At 41.6% G+C, this 26,343-nt stretch overlaps 1 protein-coding gene across 1 annotated transcript in view; it reads right to left on the minus strand.

Annotated features, from left to right (window-relative positions):
- Nucleotides 1-283: 283 nt before the first annotated feature.
- The window catches only part of adss2 (adenylosuccinate synthase 2), an 86,455-nt gene continuing 60,395 nt past the window's right edge, over nt 284-26,343 (minus strand). The window contains exons 7-13 of the mRNA XM_068045405.1: nt 20,470-20,551; nt 18,417-18,543; nt 15,933-16,087; nt 11,097-11,221; nt 10,202-10,299; nt 8,824-8,973; nt 284-2,886 (exon numbers count right to left, since the gene is read on the minus strand). Of these exons, the coding sequence (XP_067901506.1) occupies nt 2,834-2,886; nt 8,824-8,973; nt 10,202-10,299; nt 11,097-11,221; nt 15,933-16,087; nt 18,417-18,543; nt 20,470-20,551 (790 nt within the window). The 3' untranslated portion in view covers nt 284-2,833. The remainder of the gene's footprint in view (nt 2,887-8,823; nt 8,974-10,201; nt 10,300-11,096; nt 11,222-15,932; nt 16,088-18,416; nt 18,544-20,469; nt 20,552-26,343) is intronic.

Genomic DNA, 26,343 nt, shown 5'->3' on the forward strand with positions numbered 1-26,343 from the left:
TGTAGTAGTTTGCTAGCTCAATGGTTAGATGGCTGTTTTGGGTTCTTAGGACAAAGTACTAGGGCTGCGTAAGTCTAGATAGATATCACTGCGCGAGACCCTTCATCAGAAACCAGTTACAAAACTAATCTGAAATGACCATCATTACTGCGATTAAACCCCCTGAGAATTTTAAGTCAATTCCACCCAATGTTATAAAAGGGAACTCCAACACTTGAAGAATGCTGTTTACATAGCACAATACAAAACATCCTTATCTTCAAGGATCACAGGTCAAAGATGATTTTACATTACAGAATTTATTTTCTGTAGAGGTTTACCAGCCTACCTGGAATTTCAATAGTTATGTGTTTAAAAAGACAACAGTTGCATAATTTACAAAGTAAAACACTTACAGCCTGTACACATACAAGTTAATCATCCATGCACAATATACATGAATCCTCTGTAATCCCATCACCCCGAGAAAATATCCTGCACGCCAGCCATGTTAAGTATTTACAGTGTAACAGAGTCACTGACAGGTCATTACATTCTTTGAAAGAACAGTTCAGTAGGCAGAAACATAGGAAAACATAATCGTAACAGTTAACGTAGAAAAGAAACTGTGCAAATCTGCATTAATCTCATGTAAATCTGATGAAAACAAACCTGTAGGACAGTCGAAACTGGAAGTTTCTAGATTATCTTCATCCAAGAACAGCCACGAGTGTTGGGTTTCACTGGATGGCATTTAACAGTGTTAAAAAATGCTACTCAGGCTGGTGCATGCAATGAACCATCAGTTACAGGTCCACTGCCCTGACTGTCCTCAGCTTCAGGATACTGGTTTGCTGAATGCTGCAAGATTAGGAAAGTGACATGTACTGGCCCAGTGTTACAAATAGTACAGAAGAATTCTTGTGCATGAATGCCAGTGTTGGGAGAGATTAGAATTTTATGCATTTTTAAAAAATATACACAGGAGGCCCATTAAGACAGAATACTCCACTGGAAACTGAATTCCAAATAATTTTAAAAAGTGGAAAAATATTTTTCAAATAAAAATACAAAAAACGTTGGGAAAAAGGCAGGGGAATGGGACTAAGTGGCACAGGCATGATGAGCTGTAAAATTCTACGATCTTAAGTGATTTTGAGCTGTTGTGGGACTGAAAAGAGCTAACAGCCAGGACCGGACAACAGCATAAGCATGGAAAGCCAATCAGTTGTTACAGCTTGAAGGAAAAAAAGGCCAATTTGAATTGGGACTTTCCCAATACATTCAATTGTTCAACGTTCACCAAGGATTTTCCCCATACAAAAAACGTACATATTTCACAAATGATTCATAAACTGGAAAACTTTAAGTGACAAGTTATGTTGAATTTCTAACATTTTCCTTTCCCTCACCCTTGGTCAAACTGTGCATTGACTTCTAATCACATTTCCACTCTCCTTTTACTTTCATTTCCTTGTTTAAGTTTAGAAACTAGAAACAGCTCAGCAGGCTGCCATTTGGCCCATCTTGTCTGTGCTGGAGTTTCTCACCACCATCTAACAGTACTTCTACATCAGTAAGTTGCCAATCAATGGGGGACCAAAAACTTTGAGGCATTACTGTATCAGGTAGGGTAAATAGAGCATCATTCAAGTCCTTTCTAAAGGATCAAGTGTTGCTGATATCTCTGATAACCTTAAATATTGTCTTCTTAGAAGCCTCCCCACCACTCCTATCTTTTAATTTTGAAGTTTCCAGTACATTAAAATCCTAGATAATAATCAACAATTGTATTGTTCCCAGTAATCAACTGTTGATCAGTTTATGCTGGTCATTAATTCCTCGACGCAAAGATCACTATACTTCAATAGCATGCAGCACTCTGCTCGAAAACATCTGTCATGTCTTGCTGGTGCCAGCAAAACAAAACAACAATTAAAATTAAACCTCCCCTATGAATGACACACCAGATACTCCTAGTTTGATATCCACTTTAATCTTTCCTGGTTACTAGCATAACGGCAAGGGGGGGGGGGGGCAGGGAGAAAAAGAGAGGCGGTCTTTGTGGAGCGTAGGTGTGGGTGGAAAAGTACAATTTGTCTCTTCCTTAGAAGCAACCATCAGCAAGTCAATGAAATAAATCTGTGCCAAACACATGATCATCCCTTTGGTCACATGTATTGACACTCTAATCCACAATTAGAATGGGCTGCCTATAGTCCAAAAATTATTGCAATGTGTGTCACTTGTACCATAATTAAGCTTTGCACCATTTCCCACAGCAAAAGCACAAAAGGTCTTGCCCTGTCAATAGAGCAACTGCAGCACAAAGCAAAGAAGTGACAGTCAACTCTGCTCTGAAGAATTATCAAAAAGGTCTGGCCAAAAACCAATCACTAATTCTTCCAAAGTATAGGGAATAATCGTTCATTTTGTTTTAAATTAATAACATTGAATACTGAATAAAGCAAAAAAAAAAAGTGATTCTGGCTAGATTTTGTTTTTAAAAAACAACTCCAATGTATATCTAAAAAAAATCAAAAAGAAATGCTAGTAGGTTATATTTAATCTTCATATTCAGAGAAATGAATTCTTAACATGTATTGACAGCAGCTTACTAAACCATCCCTGAATAAAATGAAATATATAAATTTTTGAATGTTGAATGCAGTTTCAACAAGTCATTTTTGAAATAACTCCCCCATTCTCTCCCACCCAAAAACAGAGCACGTGCTTCTCTACATTTCTGCCAGATAAAAACAATACTAATTTTGGTATTTGAAGATCTAACATGTCCAGATCGCAACTTGAAGTTAACTCTGGGGAAAGCAAGCTCTTCTTGGCAACACCAATCCTAAAACAGCTGGATCATTGACTCTCTTGACTTGCCGATCCCAATCCATTTAACTGCAAGCACAAAGAACATTATTGTATTAGAGGGCACATCAACTCTGCTCAAGTAACATATTTTAACACAAAATGGATCTGGAGCAACAACAACAAAAAATTTGCATTTATACAGTGGAGTGTCTCCTGACAACGCAGAGCATGCGCAAAGCAATCGCAGACGTCATCAGTGTGTCCGAACATTTGCCAGATTGCCAGTATGGATCCGCGCAAGCACGTCACCACATAATGACGTCTAGTGTTCCTTCACCTCTCAATGGCTGCCATCGCCACCTCCATGCCCTCTAGCAGTACCCTTCTCCCTCCTGCAATCAGCATCTCAGTTGATGCTTCTCTTCCCCCTTCTCTCCTGCGCCCACCTGCTTGCCGTTCCATTTCGGCGCTCATTCCCTGCTGCTTCTCCAGGCGGCGAGAGAACGGCGAGCAGACTGGCACAGGAGATAACAGCAGGATCAAGCAGCAAGCAGTCAGGAGCTGCGAGAATGCAGGGAAGAGAAGTGGCAATCGCAAGAGGGAGCAGGGAAGAGAAAAGCGATTGGGAGAGGAGGCTGGATAATGTTGCGGGGGGGGGGGGAGGAGAATGGGGTGTGGAGGCGGCGATCATGGCCATTGAGGGGTGAGGGGGGGGTTTAGATTCAATTTGTTTGTGTCAAGTTGAGCAGTGCCATCTTTATTACTGGCAGCTGCCTGAGACGTCTCAAGACAGAGATGTTTCAGTCGATGAGGCTGCATTTGCATATGTGCAAGTACTACGCCACCTAGTGGTTGCATTGTCAGCAAATGCAGCCTTTATATAGCACCTTTCACAATCTCAGGACATTCTAAATGGCATTACAATCAATTAGCTACTTTTTGAGGTGTAGTCACTCTTGTAGGGAATGTAGCCAATTTGTACATAGCAAGATGCCAGTAACAGCAATGTGATTATTGACCAGATTATCTATTTTATCAATGCTGGTTGAGGGACAGATATTGGCCAGGACACCGAGAGATCTCCTCCTTGAAAATGGCCACAGATCATTTATGCCCACCTGAGAGGGCAGACTAGCTTGGTTTAATGCCTTATCTGACAGATGGCACTTCCTTAGTACTGCACTGAACTGTACTGTTAGCCTAGATTAAGCACTCAAATCTATGAAATGGAGGCTGAAACCCACACTTTCTGACTGTGAGGTGTGATTATATCCGAGCCAAGGCTAGCACGATAACATAAAAAATAGGAGGAGTAGGCCATTTGGCTCCTTGAGCCTGCTCCGCCATTTAATAAGATCATGTCTGATATGATTGTGGCCTTAACTCCATTTTTCTGCCTGCCCCCCATAACCCTCAACTCTGTTGATCAAAAATCTGTCTAACTCAGCCTTGAATATATTCAATGACCCAGCCTCTGCTGCTCTCTGAGGTAGTGAATTCCAAAGATCAACAACCCTCAGAAGAAATTCCTCCTCATCTCCGTCTTAAAAGGGAGATCCCTGATTTTGAAACTATGCCCCCTAGTCCTAGATTCCCCGAGGTAAACATCCTCTCAGCATCCATCCTGTTAAGCCCCCTCAAAATCTTACATGTTTCAATAAGATCACCTCTCATTCTTCTAAACTCCAATGAGTATAGACCCAACCTGCTCAACCTTTCCTCATAAGACAACCCCTTCATCCCAGGTATCAACCTAATGAACCTTCTCCGAACTGCTTCCAATCCAAGTATATCCCTCCTTAGGTAAGGAGACCAAAACTGTACACAGTATTCTAGGTGCAGTCTCACCAATGCACTATACAGTTATAGCAAGACTTCCCTATTTTTATACTCCATCCGCCTTGCAATAAATGCCAACATTCCATTTGCCTTCCTAATTACTTGCCGTACCTGCATGCTAACTTTGTGAGATTCATGTACAAGGACACCCAGATTCCTCTGTACCGCAGTATTCTGCAGTCTCTCTCCATGTAAATGATATTCTGCTTTTCCATTCTTCCTAAGTGGACAACTTCACATTTTCCCATATTATACACCATCTGCTAAATTTTTGCCCACTTAACCTATCTACATCTCCTTGTAGACACTTTGTGCCCTCTTCACAACTTGCTTTCCTACCTATCTTTATATCGGCTGCAAATTTGACTACAATACACTTGGTCCTTTCATCCAAGTCATTAATATAGATCGTACATAGTTGAGGCCCCAGCACTGATCCCTGTGACACTCCACTAGTTACAGTTGGCCAACCTAAAAATGATCCATTTATCCTGACTCTGTTTCCTGTTAGTTAGCCAATCCTCCATCCATGCAAATATATTATCCCCAACACCATGAGTTCTTATCTTGTATAGTAACCTTTTATGTGGCACCTTATAGAATGCCTTTTGGAAATCCAAATGCACTGCATCTACTGGTTCCTTTATCCACCATGCTGGTTACATCCTCAAAGCATTCTAATAAATTTGTCAAACACTATTTCATAAAACCATGTTGACTCTCCCCGATTGCATTATGATTTTCTAAATGTCCTGCTACTACTACCTTGATAACTAATTCTAGCAGTTTCCTAATGACAGATGTTAGGCTAACTGGCCTATAGTTTCCTGCTTCGTTTCCCCCCCCGCCATTTCTTGAATAGAGGCGTTACCTTTACAGTTTTCCAATCCATAGGGACCTATTCAGAATCTAGGGAATTTTGGAAGATTACAACCAATGCATCCACCATCTCTGCAGCCACTTCTTTTAAGACCCTAGGATGCAGACCATCAGGTCCAAGGACTTATCAGCCTTTAGTCCCATTAGTTTTCCTAGTAGTTTTAAGTTCCTTCCTCCCTTTTGCCTCTTGATTTTCTGCTATTCTTGGGATGCTTGTTGTACAAAACACTTGTTCAAAGTCTCTGCCATTTCCTTGTTTCCCATTATTAATTCCCCAGTCTCATCATCTGAGGGGCCAACACTTAATTTAACTACTCATATATATTTGTAGAAGCTTTTACCGTCTGTTTTTATATTTCTTGCTAGTTTGCTGTCTTATTCTAATTTCTCGCTTTTTAAAAAAAAAAAGTCATCCTCTGCTGGTTTCTAAAATTTTTCCAATCTTCTGGCCTACCAATAATCTTTGCACCATTGTACGCTTTTTCTTTCAATTTCAGACCCAAATTTCTCACCCTCAAACTGAATGTGAAATTCTATCATGTTATGATCACTCTTACCTAGAGGGTCCTTTACTATGAGGTCAATTATTAATCCTGTCGCATTACACATTATTAGGTCTAAAACAGCCTGCTCCAGAGTTGGTTCCAGAACATATCGTTCTAAGAAACTGTCCCTAATACACTTAATCTATAAACTCATCCTCCAGGCTGCCTTTGCCAATTTGATTAGTCCAATCGATATGAAGATTAAAATCACCCACAATTATTGCAGTACCTTTCCTACAAACCCCCATTATTTCTTGATTAATATTCTGTCCTACAGTGTAGCTACTGTTAGGGAGTCCATAAACTACTCCCACTAGTAACTATTTTCCTTTGCTATTTCTTATCTCCGCCCAAACTGATTCTACATCTTAATCTTCCGAGCCAAGATTCTTTGTGTACTGATCTCATCCTTTATTAACAGAGCTACCCCACCTCCTTTTCATTTCTTCCTATCCTTCCAAAATGTCAAATACCCTTGAATAATTAGTCCCCATCCTTAGTCACCTTGCAACCATGTCTCTGTAATGGCTAGCATATCATACCCATTTATTTCTATTTATGCTATCAATTTATCCATCTTGTTACAAATGCTGCGTGTATTCAGATAAAGAGCCTTTAATTCTGTCTTTTTACCATTTTTCCTTACTCTGACCTTAGCTGCTGGTGCACTCTTATGCTTTTACGCTCTGGTTATCATTACTTGTGTCGCTACCCTGCACTATTGGCCTCTCTCTTTAACTTTCTAATTTCTCCTCACCTGAACCCTTCCTCCTACTATTTAGTTTAAAGCCTCTCTACAGCCCTAGTTATACGATTCGCCAAGATACTGATCCCACTGCTGTTCAGGTGAAGGCCATCCCAATAGTACAGCTCCTTCTTTCCCCAGTGCTGGTGCCAGTGCCCCATGAATCGAAACCCATTTCTCCTACAACAATCTTTGAGCCACACATTCAACTCTGATCTTATTTACCTTAAGCCAATTTGCTGGTGGCTCAGGTAGTAATCCAGAGATTACCTTTGCAGTTCTGCTTTTTAATTTAGCCCCACTACTACATTTCTTTTCACACCCCATCAATCCCCACCCCCCCACCCGAAACCACGATGCTGTGGTCAGTTTGGTCATCCTCCCTGCTGCAAGAACCTTGAACCTGTTGGACAAGAGCAAGGGTTGAGGACCCTCCATTGCTACCTTCTGGATCCTCATACCTGCCTCACTTGGAGTCACACCCTCCTGTCCCTGAGAACTGACCAAATCTGAAGTACCTAACCTAAGGGGAGTGACTGCCTCCTGGAACAAAGTGTCCAGGTAACTTTCACCCTCCCTGATGCATTGCAGTGTCTGATTTTCAGACTTCAGCTCATCAACTGAGTAGAAATTCCTTGTGTATATATGAAGATATATGTGAACAGTTAAAAAACTGGTTTAATAATGTCAAGAACTGGAGCTGAAAGGAAAGAGAGCAATAAATTCAGAGGGGGATAGATTGGCATGATCGAGGGACGCAGACAGCCAATTTCATGGCAGCAGTTCTCAGTGAGAAGAATATATGCAAACATCTGGAGGAAGAAATAAATGAAAAAAGGAAGTAAGCTTAAATAATCAATGTTTATAAAAGCACGGGGAAAGACTGGGGGAAATTGTGCAATTGTGGCAAGATTTAAGAAAGCCAATGATTCAAAAGATGTGTTATCCAGTAATAAATGGACAAGAACAAGAGGCTATAAGTGTTCCTTGTGCCTAGAGTAGCTGCTGGTTTTGCTATAGATCAATGTGTAGTACATCAGTTACTGAGTTAACATACATCACAACACTATTGGGACTTTCTCCTCTAGACAGTGACAATTCAACAAGAGCCATCCCCAATACACGTGCAATAGAGTTTGTGTGGGATGAAGGGACATTATAATCAGAGTTATCTGTTGGCTCACTCTTTCTGATCCAAGGCCTGTTTCTATGTAAACTCCAACAAAAGCTGCAGTGATACAGAATATAAGTTTTTGTTTTGTTTGAAGCACAAGGATGGAAGAGAAAGGGGAAACAAAGTATATCAGTGATCATGTCCTTTGTACAGAGCACGTTTGGAAAGTGTTTTGCAGCACAATCAATGGAATTTTTAAAAAAGCCCCGAAATCCCTCGGGTTGAAAACGTGGCAGTTTCGCTGGGATTGCACCATTCAGTGTCCAATAGCACTGATGCTACCAGAGTCTGCAGGACAGCTGCAAGCACCATTAAGGGGGAATTACCTCGTGTGTGTCCAGGACCACAGTGGTGGACCCTTCTACACCCTCACTGAGCCTGAAATACCTCCACTCACGCAGTGTAGCAGCCATCAATTCTCCAGTCGTTCCCCTTCCAGATTCGGGGTCAGGAATTCCCAGCTGAAGGGAGTCCCCACTCATGGTTCTTCTCCTGTCCATCATTTGCCTTCTAAGGGGCTGACAGAAGTTTCCCCCCCTTAGAAGGGAGGGACGAAACTCCCCAACACACTGGCACAATCGGATCTATTCCATTTTCCTGGGAGGTTTTACTGGTCTTCTGCTGGAGTTATGCTGGGAGATTGCAGTAAGCCCCTCCCCCATATTTCAGCCCAGTGGTCAATAAGCTGAAGACCCTCAGAATATAATGGACTAAGCACTCCAGATGTTTAAATATATTGCTTGCACATAGGCATTAAATTATAATTCTTGAAAGAAACTCCTGACTGCATTGCATTTTTCAGCAACTTGAGGAATGTAATATTGGGTGATTGTGACACTTACCAGGCACGTCAAGGTGTCCTTCAATAAACCTGACATAGTTCTGTGCATTTGTAGGCAGATCTTCAAATGTCCTTGATTTTGCTGTGTTCGTGTTCCAACCAGGCAGAGACACATACTGGACTTCCACCTTGTTCAAGACCTCTTGGTTAGCTGGCAGACAATTGACATAATTTGTAATTATTAAAGGAAAACACACTTCGTAAATGTTATGTTCTCTCATAACATTTCAATATGTATTTTCAGTTTGTAAAGTTGAACATTGGATCATAAATGAGCACAGTCCTCCCGAGACTAGTTGCAGTAAAAACATTCAAAATTGCTTCACACTAAGGTATCGTTTGTGAAGTCTTGCATTTACTCAGAACCTCCTGCAGATGGCATAGTGGAGCAGTTTTGGATGAGCTTGTGTTTGCAGAACATGGAAGATAGGCCAGCCAGGAATGCATTGAACAGATGAGTCTGGAGGGGGTTAAGGATATGGATAAGGATTTCAGCAGCAATGGGCTGTGGCATTAAAGTTGTTTTCGAATTCTACTGCCACCTTAGTTGAAATTGCAATTGATGTTTTGTATTCTATCCCTCACCACGTCCCACTCACCTAACGCTCTGCTGGCGTAGTGCTAATGTCACTGGACTAGTAATCCAGAGCTCAGGCTCTGGGGACGTGGATTCAAATCCCACCACAGAAGGTGGAATTGGAATTCAATTAATAAATCTGGAATTAAAAGCTAGTCTAATGATGGCCATTGTTGATTGCTGTAAAAACCCATCTGGTTCACTAATGTCCTTTAGGGAAGGAAATCTGGTCTGGCCTACATGTGACTCCAGACCCATAGCAATGTGGTTGACTCTTAACTGCCCTATGAAATGGCTTAGCAAGCCTCTCAGTTCAAGGCAATTGGGGATGGGCAATAAATTCTGGCCTTGCCAGCGAGGCCCACATCCCATGAATGAATAAGGGTGGAACCTCAACAATGCAGCCTAAATTCTCAGTACCAGCCTAAACTTTATGCTTATGATCTGGATGGCGGAAGCAGATTAAATAGTAACTTTCAAAAGGGAATTGGATAAATACTTGGGAAGGGAAAAATATTTGGAGGGCTATGGGGAAAAAGGGGAGCGTGGGACTAATTGGATAGCTCTTTTAAAGAGCCAGCACAGGCACAATGGGCCGAATGTCTCCGTTCTGTGCTGTATCTTTCTAACAGGCCTTGGTCAAACCTGCACCTTGAAGAGAGTGCTGGTAACTAAAATCAGTTGGTCTCACATGCATGCTTTTAAAAAAAATAAAATAAATGTTGCTCCAACGTGTTGTAATAAGCAGTGAAGCTGAAGTCAAATAAATCCTAAACCACAAACAGCATTCACATTCACTTACCTGGAAAATGTGGTATTACTTTCTCTTCAACCTTGTAGGCCATTCCGATTTTAATCTCTGTGAATACATCCAGGATGTCCAATTTGGTAAGTGCTAAACTACACAAAGAAAAAAAAACAGAAAACAGTGTGTTATTTGATTTATTTTTTTAAATTTAGAGATACAGCACTGAAACAGGCCCTCCGGCCCACCGAGTCTGTGTCGACCATCAGCCACCCATTTATACTAATCCTACACTAATTCCATATTCCTACCACATCCCCACCTGTCCTTATATTTCCCTACCACCTACCTATACTAGGGGCAATTTATAATGGCCAATTTACCTATCAACCTGCAAGTCTTTGGCATGTGGGAGGAAACCGGAGCACCCGGAGGAAACCCACGCAGACACAGGGAGAACTTGCAAACTTCAGACAGGCAGTACCCAGAATTGAACCCGGGTCGCTGGAGCTGTGAGGCTGCGGTGTTAAAAATCTTACTTCGGCAAACTGATATTAATTAAATAGGTCATTCAGTCCCTCATCATGTTAAAAGCTGTTTAGAACCAGCTGCATTTCAAACTAAATTAATTATATTTCTTTGGCCTCCTTGTCTCGGGAGCGCCTGGAGGTGGTCAGTGGTTTGTGGAGCAGCGCGTGGAGTGGCTATAAAGGCCAATTCTAGAGTGACAGACTCTTCCACAGGTGCTGCAGAAAAAATTAGTTGTCGGGGCTGTTAAACAGCTGGCTCTCTCCTTGTGCTTCTGTCTTTTTTCCTGCCAACTGCTAAGTCTCTTCGACTCGCCACATTATATTTACTTCAAATGTATTTCCATGTTAAATTTTGCACAATCTTGATCTTTAAAGTCTGCCATTTCCCAAGAAAGAAAAACGTTCCCTGTTAAATTACTTACGCAGTAAATCCATTGATCATGTGAGCATACTTGAGCAAGACAAGATCAAGCCAGCCACACCTCCTCTTCCTACCCGTGGTGACCCCCACCTCGGCTCCTCGCGACTGCAACAATTCACCAATATCCTACAAATTGAAATAACAGATCTTTTATAAGTGGGGCACATTGAATGCTCTCTTTTTGAGTTAGCACCAATGAAATGCAGTCCTGACACCTGCATCATTTTCTTGCTGCCCCCACCAAGCGCTTTAATGCAGCATAAGAAAATAATTTTTTTTTATTCATTCATGGGATGTGGGCGTCGCTGGCCAGGCCAGCATTTATTGCCCATCCTTAATTGCCCTGGAGAAGGTGGTGGTGAGCTGCCTTCTTGAACCGCTGCAGTCCATGTGGGGTAGGTACACTGAGTGCTGTTAGGAAGGGAGTTCCAGGATTTTGACCCAGCAACAGTGAAGAAACAGCGATATAGGATGGTGTGTGACTTGGAGGGGAACTTGCAAGTGGTGTTCCCATGCATTTGCTGCCCTTGTCCTTCTAGTTGGTAGAGGTCGCGGGTTTGAAAGGTGCTGTCTAAGGAGCCTTGGTGCGTTGCTGCAGTGCATCTTGTAGATGGTACACACTGCTGCCACTGTGCATCAGTGGTGGAGGGAGTGAATGTTTGTAGATGGGGTGCCAATCAAGCGGGCTGCTTTGTCCTGGATGGTGTTGAGCTTCTTGAGTGTTGTTGGAGTTGCACCCATCCAGGCAAGTGGAGAGTATTCCATCACACTCCTGACTTGTGCCTTGTAGTTGGTGAACAGGCTCTGGGGAGTCAGGAGGCGAGTTACTCGCCTCAGGATTCCTAGCCTCTGACCCGCTCTTGTAGCCACAGTATTTATATGGCTACTCCAGTTCAGTTTCTGGTCATTGCTAGCCCCTAGGATGTTGATAGTGGGGGATTCAGCAATGGTAATGCCATTGAATGTCAAGGGGAGATGGTTAGAGTCTCTCGTTGGAGATGGTCATTGCCTGGCACTTGTGTGGCGTGAATATTACTTGCCACTTATCAGCCCAAGCATGGATATTGTCCAAGTCTTGCTGCATTTCTACACGGACTGCTTCAGTATCTGAGGAGTCATGAATGGTGCTGAACATTGCACAATCAGCGAACATCCCCACTTCTGACCTTATGATTGAAGGAAGGTCATTGATGAAGCAGCTGAAGATGGTTGGGCCTAGGACACTACCCCGAGGAACTCCTGCAGTGATGTCCTGGAGCTCAGATGATTGACCAACAACCACAACCATCTTCCTTTGCACTAGGTATGACTCCAGCCAGCGGAGGGTTTTCCCCCCCGATTCCCATTGACTTCAGTTTTACTAGGGCTCCTCGATGCCATACCTGGTCAAATACTGCCTTGATGTCAAGGGCAGTCACTCTCACCTCACCTCGAGTTCAGCTCTATTGTCCATGTTTGAACCAAGGCTGTGATGAGGTCAGGAGCTGACTGGCCCTGGCGGAACTCAAACTGAGCGTCACTGAGCAGGTTATTGCTAAGCAAATGCCGCTTGATAGCACTGTTGATGACACCTTCCATCACTACTGATAATTGAGAGTAGGCTGATGGGGCGGTAATTGGCGGGGTTGGATTTGTCCTGCTTTTTGTGTACAGGACATACCTGGGCAAATAGGTCAGCACAACAAGGGCAGATCTGACATTCTATAAGGATCATGCAGGGTATACAAAACATTGCATGAAGCATCACTGTGTGCTTAAGTACGCAGTTGAGGCATCATGATGAAGGGTAATTGAATAGCAATGTAATCTTAGTAATGAGGATGTTACTCCTGACACTAATATTAAAAAAAGTGTGTGTGTGTATATATATATATATATGAAAGGAGATCACATTTCTGTGACCATTGCCTCAATCACACTGCAGAGAGGAGGTTTATTTGCCATTGTTTTCAGCACACAAGTACTTTCAATGCCACTTCTAGAATCTGCATCGAATACATAGTACATTTTGGTTAATACGACCACACAAATTTGAAGCAGGCAGCCATTTGGCCCCTCGAGCTTGCTCTGCCATTCAATAAGATCATGGCTGATCTGTTTGTGTCTCAAATTCCATGCTCCCATCTACCCCCAATAACCCTTGATTCCCTTGCCTAACAAGAATCTATCTACCTCCACCTTAAAAATATTCAAGGACCCCACCACCACCTTCTGAGGCAGTGAGTTCCAAAGTCGCACAACCTTCTGAGAAAAATCATTTCTCTTCATCTCTGTCCTAAAAGGGCGACCCCTTATTTTAAAACAGTGCCCCCTAGTTCTGGACTCACCCACAAGAGGAAACATCCTTTCCACATCCACCTTGTCAAGACCATTCAGGATCTTATAAACTTCAATCAAGTCTCCCCTCGCTCTTCTAAACTCCAGTGAAAACAAGCCCAGTCTGTCCAACCTTTCCTCATAAGACAACCCGCTCATTCCAGGTATCGATCTAGTAAACCTCCTCTGAACCGCCTCCAACGCATTTACATCCTTCCTTAAATAAAGAGACCAAAACTGCACACAGTATTCGAGATGTGGTCTCACCAATGCCCTATATAACTGTACATCTCAAAATAAAGAATAACATTCCATTAGCTTTCTTTATTGCTCTACCTGCATACTAACTTTTTGTGACTCATGCACTAGAACACCTAGATCTCTCTGCACCTCAGAATTCTGCAGTCGTTCTCCATTTAAGTAATACTCTGCTTTTTTATTCTTCCTGCTAAAGTGAACAACTTCACATTTTCCCACATTATACTCCATCTGCCAGATTTTTGCCCACTCACTCAACCTATCTAGATCGGTCTGCAACCTCCTTATGTCCTCTTCACAACATACTTTCCTCCTTATCTTTGTCATCTGCAAATTTAGCTGCCATGCCATCGCTCCCCTCATCTAAGTCATTGATATAAATTGTAAAAAGTGGAGGCCCCGGCGGGACTCCACATATCATATCCTGCCAATCAGAAAAGGACCCATTTATGCATACTCTGTTTTCAGCCAGCCAATCTTCTATCCATGCTAATATGTTACCCCCTACACCATGAGCTCCGACTTTGCGCAATAACCTTTTATGTGGCATCTTGTCAAATGCCTTCTGGAAATCCAAGTACAGTATGTCAACGGGCTCCCTTTTATGCACAGCACATGTCACTCCTTCAAAGAACTCCAACAAATTGGTTAAACATGATTTCCCTTTCACAAAACCATGCTGACTATTCCCGATTATTTTGAGTTTTTCTAAGTGCCCAGCTGCAACCACTTTTAAAATCGATTCTAACACCTTCCCCACGACAGAGATCAAGCTAATTGGCCTATAGTTACCAGTTTTCAGCCGCCAGTTGCCACCAGCCCTCCCACCCCCCCATCTTAAATAGAGGGGTTATATTTGCGATTTTCCAGTCTGATGGAACCTTTCCAGAATCTAGCGAATTTTGAAAAATTAACACCAACGCATCTACTACCTCATTAGACACCTCTTTTAAGATGCTAGGACGAAGCCCATCAGGACCTGGGGACTTGTCAGCCCATGGCTCCATCAGTTTGGCCAGTACCGCCTTCCTGGTAATTGTAATTTTACCAAGTTCCTCTCTTCCTTCCACCTCCTGATTTACAGCTATTACTGGAATGTTTTTTGTATCCTCTATAGTGAAGACAGAAGCAAAATATTTGTTCATTGCATCCACCATTTCATTATCTATTATTAGCTCCCCATTCTCACTCTCTAGAGGACCAATTCAAGGTCCTTTTGAAACAAGTCTCAAGTTAATTTCTAATTTGAATTAAACTTCGAACAAGAGTTCAATGCGAATTTAGTTATAATCTCCAAAAAGATTGTTTTGTAATATCTGTAGGCAGCCTAGCAACACACCAAGTTGGCACTTAATGAAAGGATAGGAAATAGACTCCATGAGCAACTTCCCCGATTTCTCACTGGGGTGACAGGATGAGGGCAAGAGATGCCCTCAGCATCTCATGGGTTAGACAAGCAGAAGGTCGGGCAAGGTTTGCGTTCCGAATCCGCCCCTGGCAGTATACATGTGTAGCTGTCGAGTGAGGACCAGAGCAGACTCCGCTATAAAGCTTACGAATGTACGAATTAGGAGCAGGAGTAGGCCACTCGGCCCTTTGAGCCTGCTCCGCCATTCATTAAGTTCATGGCTGAACTGATTACTCCACATTTCCACCTACCCCCGATAACCTTCCACCCCCTTGTTTATCAAGAATCTATCTACCTCTGCCTTAAAGATATTCAAAGACTCAGCTTCCACCGCCTTTTGAGGAAGAAAATTCCAAAGACTCACGACCCTCTGAGAAAAATTTCTCCTCATCTCTGTCTTAAATAGGTGACCCCTTATTTTTAAACAGTGACCCCTAGTTCTAGTTTCTCTCAATAGGGGAAACATCCTTTCCATATCCACCCTGTCAACACCCCTCAGGATCTTCTATGTTTTTGCCAGTCTGACATCCTGCCAACTGGTCAATGCGTAGGGATTTGGGTGAGGTACTAGAGGATACCCACCATCCTTCAAACCATCCCCCAGCTAGGATAACAACACAATTGAAGAGTGGGGAGAGAAGGCGTGGGAGGAAAGAAGTCAACTGCCAGCTGTTGAATATCTTAAGGTTTGCAAAAAAAATCAGAAATCGTCAAAGACACAAGAATAAGCCATCTGACTGTTCATTTGAAGGAATCGAAGAAACACATTAACAGATAAAATTATAAAAGGGATTTGGGGAGAAGTGATGAAATGCGCAAGTTACAGTGCCCCATGTGAACTACTTGAAGACTTACGTTATCTTGTTCTGTTGGGAAAGCACCAATTCCAACCCTTGTTGTATAGGCTTTCACCACTCCATACACTTCTCCAACATTCTGAGGAGGGATTCCTAGTCCTGTGCACACACCACCCACTGTGCAGTTCGATGAAGTCACAAAAGGATAAGTACCTTTGAAGGAATAGAAAAAGTACATTGCTGTATTATGCAGTATAATTCAGGTTGCGCACACCACAGATGTGGACATTATGACATAACATATAAATAAGGACATACAACTACTTCCACAAAAACAACAGACCACACTTCAAAAGTAATGCAAATCGGCTGCGAAAGGTTTTGGTACATCCTGAGGATGTGAAAGTCACTATATAAATGCAAGCGCTTTCTAGTAAACAGTATTCCATAAAATGTTCCCTATGGCAAATATTTAGCATATACCTTTCAAAAACCTTTTTTTTTTGTGGGGTGGGGGGGGGGTCATTTGTGTTTTCTTTTAATGAAAGGATGTTAATGCTGGTGAATGGAATAAATTTCCACTTCAAGAACCTAATGCCAGCATCAAGCCCTCAAGGTCAAGCATTGCAGTTAAACAGCTCGCTTTACTCTGCCCCAACACCCCTTAGCCCCAAGTCCCCCTCTTTTCATTTTTCGCATCAGCTATCCCATGGCATGATTTAGATTGCAAATTTAGATGCGGTTTCTTTGTGTAGGTTCACTCGCGCTCAGAATTGGTCTGAGCTTGCCCAAACCTGCTTCAAGTGGGACTCTCAAAACCCACAGACACAGAGGAATTCTTCATCAGCCTCTGTTGCTCAGAGAGGTTGAAGTCCGTGGATACAATTCTTAATATGCATTAGAGCTGCTATCCTCTCCAACTGTTGGATGGTTGCCTGCCAATCACAAAGTATCTCTTACACCATGCCAGAAAAGGTTAACCATGCACCGAACGCCTGGTATGAAGCATATTTCTGTAGTGGCCGGTTTCATTAGCTCTTAACTACAAGAGGAACGGTTTAATTAAGACAGTGCAGGTTAGTCCTGAACCAAATTGATGTAACTGAAATAGTATTCTGGAGGTACAAGTTTGAATTCAAACACTACATTTATAGGCCTCTCATTACAATGTCAGGGAACACAGACATATTAGAAGGTTGTATTCATTGGCAAATAAGGGTTTGAGGAGGAGAAAAAGAGTAAAATTTTAAGTGTGTCAAGAATGAGGCATATTACCTTTGTCACATGAACATTGATTTTAAACTTGCTGGGAAGAACAGAAGGCCTGTTACAAGGGCTGCCAGACACTTAGCTGAAAAATATTTGCATACTAACAGACAGTGCTTGTGGAGACAAAAGGACCATTCCCGACACATTCAACCCACAATGGATTTTGATCACCAGCCATTGAAGGTGTAAGGAAGAGCATTCCAGAGACTACTAAGGTGATACAATCTACAAAAGCCAGGACTGGTTAAACCAGCTGGTCACATGACTAACTGGCTAGTCCAGGGTTTTTTGAACTTGCCACAGTTTTTGAACTCAAAGACTGTTCGCTCCTGGAGTGAGAAGACCTCTCCTGTCTGCTCCCATCTCTTTCTCACAAGCCTCTGTACCCACTGAGGACACCTGAACCGCAAGAGAAAAATCTCCTACATCGCACAAGGTTTAAGAATACTGAGCCCCAACGAAAAGCAAGATCTACCTACAATCAAGGAACCTACAGTGAGCATGAAGAACAGTAACCAAAACCATCTTCAGATATTGCCTCAAACTCTTCCACTTTATTTCTTCTGCTCTTTTCTGTCTCTATCTGCATGTGTGTATCGCATATGCATGCTAGCGTGGGTACTTCGCGTTTCTGTAGGTGTTAACTAAATTAGAGTTTAAGTTTAATAAAGTTCAACCCTTTTTCTTTAAACCAGTATTCTTAAACCTTGTGCGATGTAGGAGATTGTTCTCTCTTGCGGTTCAGGTGTCCTCAGTGGGTACAGAGGCTTGTGAGAAAGAGATGGAAAACCTGTTTGGCTAGTTTCTTTGCCTTATAACTGGAAGTTAGTGAACAAGGATTCACTAAGGGGGCGCTAAAAAAAAAAACGTGTGTTTAAAATTAAACCCTGTTACGGTAAGATCAGGTGAAGGCCGAGAGGGCACCCTAAACCCCTTTCTCACCTGGTCGTAACAAGTGTTTAATAAATCCACCTGAAGCCAAAGACCATAACATAACTATCTATAAACTACCAGATAAACTTCCATATTGCAACACCCAACGCTCAGTCTTTTCACAAACTTTTTAAACAAACTTGTCTACAAAGCTGTGTCCTGCGAGGTTGATGATATAGAATTAATACTCTTGCAAAGGGGGAAGGGAGGCAGAGGTATCCACACTACTACAGTAATGATGCAGAGACAGCTCACAACGACCAGAGCACAGGTAGCACTTGTGGTCACACAGCTCTTATAACACTTGGTATAATTTTACGTATATTTAATGGCATCTTACCAAAGTCAATATCCAACAACGCTGCATTTGCTCCTTCAACCAGAATCTTCTTTTCTGGACCGTGTAAAGCTTCGTACATGAAATAGACTCCATCTCTTACCATTGGCTTGATTCTCTCCATGTATCCCTTCAGATAAGATCAATCTTCAGTCAGTGTCTATATATGAATCATTGCTAGTGTCCAACACTCTCAATCAGCTCTTTTGTGGCTTACTGAGACCACCGGGAGAAAGCACAAAATTTCCCATTTCTAAGCCTATTTGTTATACTCAATTTGGATTTGCTTATTCTTCCCAAATGCTCCGAGTAATTTCAGCTCCAGAATGACGGTTCCAAGCGAGCTAATTCTGTTCTGCCCAGTGCCACTTGAACAGTCAGGCATCTCTGGCCCTTCCTTCCAGTTAGCTCTGCCTGTCTTGATGCTAGTAGCCTATCCTTCCTCCTGACTCCATGCCATCACTCCCAATTGCTGCTTGTCCTCATTCCACTTCAAGTACCACTGATTTTCCCCACTGCTGCCCACCCCTTTGGTCCCAGAAATAGCATATCGTTAAGTTCTTGTCTTTGACCTAGGAACCAGGTCCATCTATTGGGCTGTAAAGTAAACTGACAAAAGTGCAGTAGCAACTTTAAAGAACTAGAAGCTGGTTTACTGGGTTGAAGTCAGGAATGCAGCTACAACCCCATTCTGCAAAAAGGCTGTAAACCACCCAGAATTGGCATTGAGCTAGAAGCAGTGTCAGTTATTTCAAGTAACTTTAAATTAACTGCTGACCATTCAGTTTGCCAAGCATTAAATACTATTCCTTCATGTGGGAAACTGGCATGAATCTACTGACAATAAGATACTGCAATTTTCCTGTTAATCTCCATGAGCGAGGAAGAGCTTTTAACTGCACTTTGGGGGTGGATCGGAAAACTAATATCTGAAGTTACCTTTTCTCCATTAAGATTTTAGCCATTATAAATTTAGGCTTTTGTCAGAGGGCTAGCACTGGGTGCAGCAGGTAGAAAGGAACGATTAACTCCATATAGCTGCACAACACCCAAGTCCATGGCAGTATATGGCCAGTGGAAGGTTCAGTCTCAGTTGGAACAATGGCCTTTTCCTGTTGCACACTTTCCAGACTTAGTTAATCCTTCAGAGTGCACACCTCATGAGAAAAAGCTTCTCTGCCAGTCCAAAGTGTGCAATGGAACCACAATTCACTTCCGAATCGACTGCACAGAAGGCAGTTCAAAAAAAATTTCCATTCAGAGCTTAGCAAAAACTGGATTCCATCAACGTGGATGCAAACTCTGGAACCACCAGTGCTAGAACCAAACAATGCAAATTCATGGGACTAAAATGTGGACAGTCGAGAGGTATAGTTCAGAGATGAGCGTTAACATTTTTTTGAGTTAATCACTGCTTTGTTCACATAGTATGTGATATAATAACATAATTGCATCTACAATGGTTTAAAATGACAAAAAAAAACAGTTCGAGTTTTGAAGATCAACTTAATCCTGTTAATTTGAATGCCATTGTCATATTTGCAGGATTTCTGACTTAAGCTTTGAAAGGCACATTAAAACTAAGCCACGTTCTGAAGATTCTTAACTTGCAAATCAAAAAGTCAACAGCATCACCCTGCAGCCAGGGGAAATCAGCTACACTAGGTGTTGCTCCAATCCAGTTTGTGGGCCTCCTGGCATTTCCGACAACTCTACGTAATGACATTATTTAAAACAAAAGCGAGTCTTTACACAAAGCCACTAAGCACTAATTGAGACAAGCACAACATACTCAACCCAAAAGCCTTTTGTACAAGGATCCGCTATGTGGGTTTTGGGGTGGGTGGGGAAAGGATGATAAGCAACTTTGCAATCGTGTCCATGCTGCACTGAACTTTTAGACCTGATTCATGATGACTATTTGCTCTCTTTGATTTGTCCTAAAGTGGTTTTGGATTATGATCAACAGTTAGCCATTGCTGTTGCATACTGGCAATGCCAAACATGTAAGGATACACAAACAGTGTATAATAAAGCCAAGTTTTGATCAGTTTACCTTGAGCTTCTCCAGTTCCCCTTCCACATCAACATCCAGAGTAGGATACATTGACATGTGCTGATTTGCCAAAACTTTAAACCTGAGGAAAAATAAGTGCACTTTTAAAACGTAAAGTGATGCAATGCGACAGATTAAGTGCATGAATGTTCATAGCTGAAAATTTGCAAAAAATTTAAGGCCATTCCTAGTTTTTAATCCAGACAAGAATGAACTGTAAATGAGTACCACTTTCTTACTGGAGAAACATATTTTTATGCTGCTGTTAGACTGCACTTGTCAAATGATCCAAGGATGCCATTCTGTAGCAGTATGTGGAAATATATACCACTCCTCACTTTGATATTGATGCATTTAAGAGGAAGCTAGATAAGCATATGATGGAGAAGGGAACTGAGGGTTATCCTGATAGAGTTAGACGAACAACAATGGAAGGAGGCTCAAGTGGAGCATAAACACCAACAAGGACTGACTGGTTAAATGGCCTATTTGTGTTGAATATTCTATATAATTCTGTTGTGGGATGAAAGAGGTGGCAATATTCTGCAGCTGCACAGTGTGTGATTTAGAGGCCCTCTGAATTCCTCAGCAACTTTTTAATTTGGTAAAAGCAATTCAAAAGAATGGGCTGTTCTAAAAAGAATGGCAATATAAACAGTTCAGTGACACATCCAGCCAGCACAAGCAGACCTTGGCACTTCATTTTAAGAAACAATAGCAGATATTTTAATCAAGAGTACTAATTTTCTAGCAATTTTTCTGTGGAGTTTGAAGTTGCACAAATTTTCTATTCAGCCTTTCTACTCGCTTTATGGCCCCATTGCTCTGAGAGTCGGGAAGAATGTGAGCAACAGTTGTTGGATCTGCTGATTATTTAATATACTCTCAACAAACTGTGAAATGAGCAGCCAACTAAATACTGTAAACAGTGGTTTTCCACACACATCATGTGCAGAAAGCTTATTTAAATGCAATTTGTACAATTTTGCAAATCAGTACTTCAAGCTCCAATTTACACCTACTGATATCAGATATTTAGCTCTAACACATCAAACAAATGCTATGCTGCAATTAGTAAACTACTAACATAAAATGCATCTACTTTACATACAGTGGGGTTGCATGTATAACCTTCGCAATTTGACTGGAGAAATGAGGTCAAATGAACAAACCATGACCACCTGAAGCAAGTAAATGTTCAAGATTGGCTGGTTTATTCAGAGAGTTTATGCAAATCTCCATACAAGGGATAGCTGGTGAAACTGGTGAGAAAATAATAAGGACACATGTTGAGGTAACAAAGTACCAGAGATAGTTTGCATGCAGAATTCTCCAGAGACACACCCTGACTGAGATACACATCCTAGGAATAGCTTATACAGTAGGCTCTGGCAGAAAACCAAGGCTCATCAATCAGGGAATGGTGATCGGCATGGGCACTCCGTGAAACAAAAAAAATACAAAAGTTACTTTATGAAAGGGCAGCTATAATTGCCCTGTTGTCTCAGTCATTAAATACACTCTATAGTGTGAAACTGAGTCACACAGACTGGGGAAGGCCCCAGTTTGATCAATGACCTGTGCCAAGGTTGCTAGATAAAGACTGAAGGCAGCAGTTCTTAGCCCATCATAGGTCACCCAACTAGAAAGAACCTACTCTTGCCCCCTTATTGCAGCATCTGTTTTCTTTCTAAATGATTCAAGGGTAACCCTTTTCCTACTCTATGTGTATTCTACATATTGATCACTCTTTATATAGGAGCAGCTTCTGGACAGTGATCCCATGTTTGGCTTGTATTAGCTTGAAATCAGCATCTCCTTTCCCGATAATTTATCAGATTTACCTTTTCCATGCCATTTACTACCTTACATATCTTCAATATCACCTCTCAGACTTTTCAGCTTTGAAAAGTGGAAATTAAATATTTTCAGTCTTTGCTCATAAGTCAGATTCTGACAAACAGCTTTGTGACACTTTATATGTCACCCTGGTGTCATGGTGACCAGAATTGGACGGCATACCCATAGTGTGATATGGCCAGATCTTTTTTGAAAATGAACTTATTCATATCAACTCAATCACCATCAGTGCCTCACAAATCTCCTATATCTTTCCTACTACTTTGCAAGAAATACAATCTAACTTTCATTTTTAGCCTTTCTGTGACTTCCACCTCAAGACACGAATTTCACTTAGGTTATTGCTATTTAGGAAAGGCATGTTGCTCGTGCCCTCTCTTGTGAACACTAGTTACTTCAACCAGGCTCTTTATTGTAAATTGCTACCCAGTTGCAATGCCTCCAAATTGGGAAATAGCCCATTGACATCATCTAGAAATCACAGGCAAAGGGTGGCCACATGGGCAAACTAGTAAATGGTTGCCAGCCACCAGATCCCAGAATCTGTCACTACCTTCAGGAGAAATGAGATAAAGCTGACTGGAAACATCAATTTGGGCCAATACCAGAAAAAGCATTTGATTAAATGCAAAAGTAACCAGGACACACAATATTTCAAAGTGTTGGCTGAGCACTAATGCAATGGCATGCATCAAGCTGGAGTTTTTGCTGGCTGTTATATAAATAACATTGTTAGGACAGATGAGAAGGAAACTTAAAATTATCATCAAGAAATTCAGGGATTATTGAAACTGTAGGTTAATAGCAGTCATGCTTAAGAAATTGGTACAGTTTCCCTTCTGGAGACAGTAGGGTTGATGGACCAGGGGCAGCTGTGGTTTCTGTGATGATACTTCTCAAGTTCCTTTATTTGTTTAAGATCCTCCCTCGGTATAAAGATATCAAGGGTATGGAAATAGTGCAGGAAAATGACGTTGAGGCAGCAGATCAGTCATGATCTAGTTGAATGGCGGAACAGACTCTAGGGGCCAAATAGCCTACTCCTGTTCCTATTTCCTATGCTCACATTTACACACATGAAAATAAACAATGAACGGCTTATGGAGAAAGGGACAGAGAATTCAATGTTTGGACATGGAATTCAAGGTTTGGTTTCCTGTTTTCAAGTAGTTTGTTCAGAACCAAACTTAAATGGATGAAAAGTTATATTACTTAGGACGACAATAATTAAAAAAACAAATCTAAGTGAGTGAGGATAATCACACCCAATTATCTTGCAAACATCACCAATTACAAAAATAATAGAACATGCTGGAAACAAGTCAGGCCGTGGAGAGAGGAAGGCAAGATTAAGATTTCAGGTCAATGACTGTCAGAATATGACATGTTAACCATGCTCCACAGATGCTACCTGGCCTACTGAATATTTCCAGCATTTTCTGTTTTTATTTCAGATTTCCAGTATCACCAACGGTGGAGCATTCCCTCTAAATCTTTTTCATTCTGCGTGACCGGTTCATATCAGTGTGCGGCTTTAAGTTTTTTTGCATGTCTGCGCACATGTGGTATCTTAAAGGGGTCGACTTGTGACCAGACTGCATGGTACCTTCCGGGTTGCTGCATGTGCATGCAACTCAGAGAACATTAGAGAGGACGGATGCACAAGGTCAGAATCATGATGCTACCATGGTACACCATGTAGATGAGGAAGAGGAGGTGACCTAGGATGGATCCTTGTTGGACTTCAGAGGTGTTGGTGCAGGAGTGGGAAGAAAAGACATCACTGGAGATGCTTTGGCTACGACTGGATAAGCAAGAGTCGACTCAAGCAATTTAAAGCAAAAACACCCTGCTGAAATGAGTGACACAATAATATCCCTTCAGAGATTCATTTTTAAGTGAAGATTTGAGTGGGCACCTGGCATTTGATGTTTTCAGATAGTTCAATATACAAACTTAAAACAGGAATTCCAGGAATACATTCAGTATTCAATTATTTACATCTGTCAAATATGGAAACAATATTTGTACTATACACACAAGTACTTTCAAGAATATATACTGCAGAAAAAGAACTAAGATGCAGTCACAGTAAAACTGGAGCACGACTAATGGGCACCTTTGCTGTGATCAAATTGTGCTGCTAAATGACAAATGAAAGTTGTACTGGCAGAACGCCACATATAAAGTTCTGGGAGCAACCGAACCTTTTCGGCTTCACTGTCGTCCAGACACAGATGTAGCCTAATATCAGCGCCCAATAGAGGACGCTCTTACCAAATGTTCAATAATATATAAATAATCAAGAGTCAATGACATTAGGTAAAAATAAAAGAAACAACAAATTATAGTAGTGTTTTAAAGGCAATCTTTTAAATCTTAGTCACAAAGGTTTAGGAAACCTGTTAGATCCCTTTACATGAAAGTATGCTCAGTTTGGAAGTCTTTGTTCATATTCTTGTGACCTGAATGTACTTTCAGTGCTCTCTGGTAAGGGAATTCCTGAAGGTTCAAAGACATACAGGTTTAATCTAATTGGTTTTGACTGATAAGCAAACAGCTCCACATGCATCAAGATTATCCTTGTTGTTAACGGGGTAACTATACTGAATGAGCAATAATCACTCAAATTCTTTCACAGCTTTGCTAGTTGGCTCCTTGTGCACGTTGCAAGTTTATTGTTGCAGTATGCAAAACTCTCACTGAAATCCGCCATCCCCTGGCTCATCAGCTCAATTTGGGAATATGCAGTGATCGATGCCATCAGTCTCCCTTAAAATGGTGACCTTGATAGCAGCATTATAAACAGGGAAAAGAAAATCCTGGACAAACTGCACTAGTCATTCCCTCCTCCGTGTTAGGCATCATCCCCTCCCTACTGTTCAACTACTTTCCAATCCAACCAATTTGCCTTTAATTCTACGAGTCTACTTTCTTCACAAAAAGGCTTTGCCCTTACTGGCAACATCTACAGCAGTGCTGCCTTTTGCATTAACCACTAATTACGCGTGGCTAATTCAGAATCCAGATGTGGCAAATTGCATTTCTGATTAGTTAATTAAAAAAATTGAGTAACAGATATCAGCATTGAACATGTTAACTCAGCAGTCATATTCACATGGTACAAGCATGTGCACTCTAATATGGAACTGGCCATAATCTTCCAATCCTCCTTAGATACAGGTGCCAGAGTACTGGAGAATTGCAAATGTTACACCCTTATTCAAAAGAGGGTGTAAGGATAAGCTCAGCAACTACAGGCCAGTCAGTTTAACCTCTGTGACGCGAAAGCTTTTAGAAACGATAATCCGGAACAAAATTGTCACTTGGTCAAGCGTGGATTCATTAAGGAAAGCCAGCAGGGATTGAAGGGTAAATTGTGTTTAACTTGATTTGAGTTTTTTTGATGAGGTAACAGAGAGGGTTGATGTGGTGTACATGGACTTCCAAAAGGCATTTGATAACAGGCTTGTCAGCAAAGTTAAAGCCCATGGAATAAAAGGGACAGTGGCAGCACGGATACAAAGTTGGCTGAGTGACAGAAAACAGGGTAGAAGTGAATGGTTGCTTTTTAGACTGGAGGACAGTATATTGTGAGGTTCCACAGAGGTCAGTATTAGAACCACTGCTTTCCTTGACCTATATTAATGACCTAGACTTGGATGTGCAGGGTACAATTTCAAAATTTGCAGATGACACAAAACTTGTAAGTATTGTGAACTGTGACGAGGATAGCGATAGACTTCAAGAGGACAGGCTGGTGGAATGGGCGGACACGCAGCAGATGAAATTTAATGCAGAAAAGTGTGAAGTGATACACTAAAATAAAAGCAAAATACTGTAGATGCTGGAAATCTGAAATAAAAACAAAGTGCTGGAAATACTCAGCAGGTCTGGCAGCATCTGTGGAGAAACAGATGCTGCTGAGTATTTCCAGCAATGTTTTTGGTTTTTATTTGTGATGTGCTACATTTTGGTAGGAAGAACGAGGAGAAGCAAATAAAATAAAATGAT

This window comes from Heterodontus francisci, chromosome 13, assembly GCF_036365525.1.
Source record: "Heterodontus francisci isolate sHetFra1 chromosome 13, sHetFra1.hap1, whole genome shotgun sequence".
In the NCBI taxonomy this organism is placed as follows: domain Eukaryota; kingdom Metazoa; phylum Chordata; class Chondrichthyes; order Heterodontiformes; family Heterodontidae; genus Heterodontus; species Heterodontus francisci.